The 6,000-nt window shown below is 40.7% G+C and overlaps 1 protein-coding gene across 1 annotated transcript in view; it reads right to left on the bottom strand.

Annotated features, from left to right (window-relative positions):
- Runx1t1 (RUNX1 partner transcriptional co-repressor 1) overlaps positions 1-6,000 on the bottom strand; it is a 123,132-nt gene that overhangs the window by 53,283 nt on the left and 63,849 nt on the right. Inside the window, exons 2-3 of the mRNA XM_059255652.1 lie at positions 4,446-4,583; positions 2,187-2,428 (exon numbers count right to left, since the gene is read on the bottom strand). Of these exons, the coding sequence (XP_059111635.1) occupies positions 2,187-2,428; positions 4,446-4,583 (380 nt within the window). The remainder of the gene's footprint in view (positions 1-2,186; positions 2,429-4,445; positions 4,584-6,000) is intronic.

Genomic DNA, 6,000 nt, shown 5'->3' with positions numbered 1-6,000 from the left:
CTTAATAAGTAGAAAACTCTAAGGCTATCGAGATTTTCTCTTTTTTGAGCTTAGAAACCACTTTTAATTTTAAAAAAAATTAAAATAAGTTTGGGAAAATTAGGGGGGACAGCATCTTGCTATACAGCCCAGATTACCTCTCCAACTCTCAATCCTTCTGTTTCAGCTTTCTGCATGCTAGGACCACAGTTGCACATCACCACATCCAGCTCAAAATGTATTTTTAAACTAACAACAAATCCATCACTTATTTGACATAGTTATTGTTGTGGATTTACTTTGTGGTTCCTTAGCTTATTTACATGCTAAAGGGACTATATATTACACAAATTGAAAAACAAAAATAAAGAGCTGGGCATGTTGCTCATGTTACTGATCCCAGCACATGAGAGAAAGAGGCAGGCAGATCTCTATGAGTTCAAGGCCAGCCTGTGACCTCTGGAACAACCAATGCTATAGAGTGAGTCCCTATCTCAGAAAAAGGTAGAAAGGGCAGGAGGGAGGGAGGGAGGGAAGGAGGGAGGAAGTGATGGGGGGAGGGAGTAACAGAGGGTGGAAAACAATAAATATAAAGGAAGAGATAAATAACTGACCTAGGACCTGAAGTTCAGTGACACACTCTACTTCCACAAAAGTCACCTTCTGTCCTGGAGACAGGAGCTGGCAGACTGGGAAACATGACATTCTTCTTTCTTTAAATGCAAAAGCTATTAAATGTAGGCAATGGTGATCCAAGGCCTGTGTTCTGGTCCTGTTTTGCCCATGATCACTCCACATAATGAAAAGAAATGATCTGTGGGACAGACCTCAGTTCCACCTCTGGCCTGGAGGGAAGGCTACTCAGGGGACTCGTCTCTCCCCATGACTCAGTACTGGGGCTATAGCCCTCCTAAAAACTAGGGAATCACTTATTTGTGTCAAAAATCATAATTAATATAAAGGTGACTTGAAGGTAAGTAGTTAAAGGGGCTATATGCTCTCATTTCCAATTTGATAATATACAGAATACAGTAGAATATGCCAGAGCGAACAATTCATTTCCAAACTAATATTTTAAGTAATTCTACCTACAGTAAAGAATTAAAGATGACTTAAAAAAATTAAATTAAAGGGCCACAGCTTCTGTAATTGTAGAACTCAGGAAGTTGAGGCAGGAGGAGCAGAATTGGAGGCCCTCATGTGCTATACAATAAATTCAATTAGTTGTTACAAGATGACCACAGGTTGCAGAGAAATGAGGAGCTACTGCCTGATGGGTACAGCTTTTAGCTGAGAAAAATGAAACGACTCCAGAAGATTGAGGATGTAGCTCAGTAAAAAACCACTTGCCTAGCATGTGTGGGGCCCTGGTACCCCCCCAACACACACACATGCACATGCACATGAGTGCACCCACACCCACATGAGTTCTCTCTCTCTCTCTCTCTCTCTCTCTCTCTCTCTCTCTCTCTCTCTCTCTCTCTCTCTCTCTCTCTCTCTCTCCACACACACACACACAGCAGCTCTGGATCTGGAAATGCATTAGTGGCAAGAACTGTACAATGTGGCCGTATTTGTAAAGCCAGTGAACTGTACAGGTAAAAATGGTAATTATGGTCAATTTTATGTATTATTTTACAATAAAATCTTGAATGCCATTAGCCTTAAGAACAAAACTACATGAAACAAGAGTGTATTACTTGTTATACATTCTTGTTCATCTATGCCAATAGTAAAAATCCCAAAGCAAGGATATTAAAATAAGCATTCAATTACATTAAGTGACTCATTAACAAAACCACTCTATTTCTGTAGATAGCCCTTAACTATGCCAAGAGACTGTTTATTAAAAGACTCCTACACAAACACGTCTGTATATTATACAACCATATATATATGCATAATACACACCATATAAACACATATATACACATATATGCATATAAATACATGCACTTACAGCCAAGCCAACAATTCATTTGTATCTCTATATCGTTATCAGTCAAATAGTAAAATCGACTATGGTAAAGTTCGTTCATATTGGAGAACTAAAAAACACTTTACAGTGGAATCAAATAGATTTGCAGAGGACTTGAAGATAGAGAAATCGTTGTGGGGTTGGGACATCTACTTTCCTTGGCCTACCTGCCCCTCTTCTAACCCACACACTGCCTCTTATCCCAGAAAACAGATTTCTGCTTGCTTACCACCAGTCCAAGGACGAGGGTGCGAACTCTTTCTCCGATCTCTGGCGAAATGTCATTGCCAAACTGCTGCAGGGTGGTAAGAAATCGTTTCAGCTTGCTAAGCTGCCTGGCGCCACAGGCTGGGGGTAGCTGTTGGTTGGCCAGAGAAGAGGAAGAGGAAGAGGAGGGCCCGTTGCTAAAGCCATTAGGCGGTGAGGGGGCACCATTCAAGGCCGTGGGTGAATGGCTCGTACCATTCGTTACTGTCAAGGGCACAAAACCAGAAGGAAGAGGTAGATAAATGTACAAAGACAATGAATAAGAGAACTGCCACGAAGAATCCTTGCCCTGGAATCTAGCGGTTGTGTGATTTAAAAAACATTGGGACATTTGGCAAAATGGTTGGCCAATGCAGCGTCACCGGACTCAGTCAGGCACGCTCCTCACAGTGAGGGGCAGCCTGCTGCACAGAAGCTGATAATAAATGGAGTAGGCTGCTGCACAGAGCCAGCCCTGCCTCCCATGTGCACATATGCCAACCACCTGAAATGCTTCAAACATAGCACAAACAGCTTTGGATGTCAGCCTCTTGTCACAGGCTTACATCAATATAACAGGACGCTTTCTCCCTAAACTGCTCCCCTAGAGAAAGTGTACATTTGGTGGGGACTAAATTTATCACTGAGCATTTTTAATCATGTTTTGTACACACAACTGACAGCTGTGTTTATAGGAAGAGGACTTTCAAGTTTTAACCTTATACCACCCAATTAGAAGGCTATTTTCTTTCCCTCTTATGTCGTAACCATTTATTTAGGAGGAAATGTAAATTATACATAGGAAGATAGGAAGACAAAATGGTTTGGGATTTACTAAGGAGTTATTTTAAGAAAGTGAAAGGGGGCAACTCAGTCTAACACAGAGCATAGGTTAGTAGTAATCTAAATTCCTTTCAGGGAAAAAAAAAAGTATCTGAACATCAAGATGATGGTCTACAAGAACTAGCATGGATGTGGAGGTGTGCTGTGGTATATGCTTGGCATCCCAGCACTTGGGAGACTAGGCAAGAGGATAAGGAGTTCAACGTCATCTTCGACTATATATAGCAAGTCTGAAGCCAGCATGGGCTACACAGTGAGATCCTGCCTCAAAAGCAAAAGCAAAACAGAGAATTAAATGTTCCTTAATCTCATTGAGGAACAAAGTAACCTATCAATGTTAGCTCACCAGGCCTTGTCATAGGAGTCATGTGCCTGTCACCATGACTTTGGATAACAAGCCATTTGATGACAGGTTACAACTTGGCATGTCACAGCCTTCTACTCTATACACATTTGGAAAGATCTTTTGAAAGGCAGAGCATCCATGCATGAATGCTTAGGATATGTATCTTAAGAGACTCATGGTTCTATTTTTGTCTCTTAGATATTTTTCAGTCGTATGGTTTCATGGCACATGGTCCATTAATAGTATCATCTATAACAGATAAACATTTCTTAGCCTCACAAAGCTTTGATGACAATTGTAACCGGAACCGTGAGACTGATTAAAACCATCCCAGTAAGTGCCTCTGCTAGAGTGCGGAGGTTGGCTGGGGTTCAGAACTTTCTACCCTTTTCTGGGATGCTACAGGAGGAAGGGTACCCCAACGACTCAACTCAGAAAACAGGACCTGAGCTGAATGTAAACGGAGTCAAGTTTGATAAAAGCCTGGCAGGCACCTGACAAAAATGCTGGTGAATTCATAAAGTTTCTACAGGTAACTGTTGCATCAAGTAATGGCCTCTCAAGCTTTACAATGTGAGCTTTTTTTTTTTTTTAAAAAAAAAAAAAACAGCATTATTTGTAGCTATTTGACATAGAAGAAAGCAAGGTAGAAGTAACTAGAAATAATTATAGCATATTTTTATGTTCTAAGAGGAACTGAACAACCAAAATAGAGAGCTCTACATTAACATGAATTAAAAGTCGTAGGTATAACTAGCGCACGAGAACAAATGTAATATTATTCATTTGTTCAAATCGTAGCAGATTATAATGTTGAAGTAATAATATAAAGGCAGGCAAATATTCACAGTTGTACCAATTATACCTAAAACATGACACTTTTGTTTGGGTTCAATAACCGTTACCTACTGGCAAACTTTCAAGGTTTTTGCACTTGATTCTGCATAAAGCATTGGTATTGGATTTTATTTTTCCTCGATTGTTTTTTACATGCAGAAAAATTTTAATCAGGCATTCCAAATTGAAAACTTCCATTCAGAACCGAGCACTTACATGTTGTTGGCGTAAATGAGCTGGTTCTCGGAGCTCCTTGAGTAGTTGGGGGGGGTGGCATCGCTGGAGGAGTCAGCCTAGATTGCGTCTTCACATCCACAGGTGAGTCTGGCATTGTGGAGTGCTTCTCAGTACGATCTGGGAATGCCACCAGGAACACGTTATTTCACTCCTTAAACACCCCAGTTTCCCAAGTGGGGTCTGTCTTTTTCAGAGGCACATAAACACAAGAAATTCAACATCTTCTATCAGTAAAATACGCTTATCTATGGAAGTTTAAAGCCGAGTTTTTCCATCCGAGCCCCACTTGAGAAGGTGTAGCACAGATGGCGGGACCTCATTTGTAACCAGGCTATATAATACCCTATTGTTATTTCTGGCTTGGCAGATGCTGCCTTACTGGTGTAATATGCACCAGCACAACTTCCCTCAGAGCTGAAGCCAGTGTTAGCGAGCAGTAGACAACTGACGAGAAAGACGGACGATAATGAACCCATCCTGACAGCTCAGAAGCAACAGAAACCGAGTGTCAGCTATGCAGTTCGGTCCTGGCAGAAGTAGGCACTTCACAGTGCATTCCGGCAACACCTCACCCCTGCCTTGCTTAGCTTTCTGGTCAACCAAATGAAACAAGTGATGTTCCCCAGAACTTCAATTTTATCTGCCCTACATTAAAAACACATAAATAAGAGAAACCCTGTCTCGAAAAACCAAACAATAAATAAATAAAATAAAAACACAGAAATGCTCTGTCTACAGTAAAGTTAAGCTATTCTTTATATAGAATGTGTGAATTTATGGTCTGTCCTGTTACAAGCATGAGACCAACACTCCCATTAGAATGTGAAAGTCCCGAAGTAAAAACTGGTAAGAGCTAAAGGAGGACCATGGGCAAACCCTTGATTCAGCCCATGATGACCATCTCTAAGCCCAAGTCCTTTTCTCCCACGTATCCTTGATGTCTGGAGACAGTGTTCATTCTGCAGTCTAGGCTGACCTGGAAACTCACTATGTAGGCCAGCCTGGCCTCACACCTACATCGTCCTCTTGCTTCAGCCTCCTAGGGATGGATGACAGTGCAAATGTGGGGCTTCTAAGTGTATTTTTCCCTTGACATTTCCATCTATTTCTGAGTCTAATACAATTTTTCAAGGCAATAGTTTTCTCATTAATAATGAAATGGTTTCTTGTTTGTTCTTTGGACCCAATTTTATACAAACACATGAACAACACTCCAAAAACATCTTTGAGGTATTTCTACAACTGTAGATACAAAATTTTACACTTGTACTTTTTTTTTTAAAGTAAGATTGTATACTTTTCAGAGCAGGGTTTTTAAACTATTATAAAAATTATAACAAGTGATTCTAAAATGTACCTAAAAGTCAAATATTAAGAGAGCTGGAAAGATGGTTCAGTGGTTAGAGGGCTTACTGGGTTCAGTTCCCAGCACCTACATGGTGTCTCACAATCACCTGTAACTCCAGTTCCAAGGGATCCAATGCCCTTTTCTGACATCCTAGGGCTTATGCACACACATGGTACATATACATAA

This window comes from Peromyscus eremicus, chromosome 2 (assembly GCF_949786415.1).
Source record: "Peromyscus eremicus chromosome 2, PerEre_H2_v1, whole genome shotgun sequence".
Taxonomy (NCBI): Eukaryota; Metazoa; Chordata; class Mammalia; order Rodentia; family Cricetidae; genus Peromyscus; species Peromyscus eremicus.
Note: the sequence above shows the minus strand (reverse complement) of the source record. Positions and strands in the feature narration are given on the sequence as shown.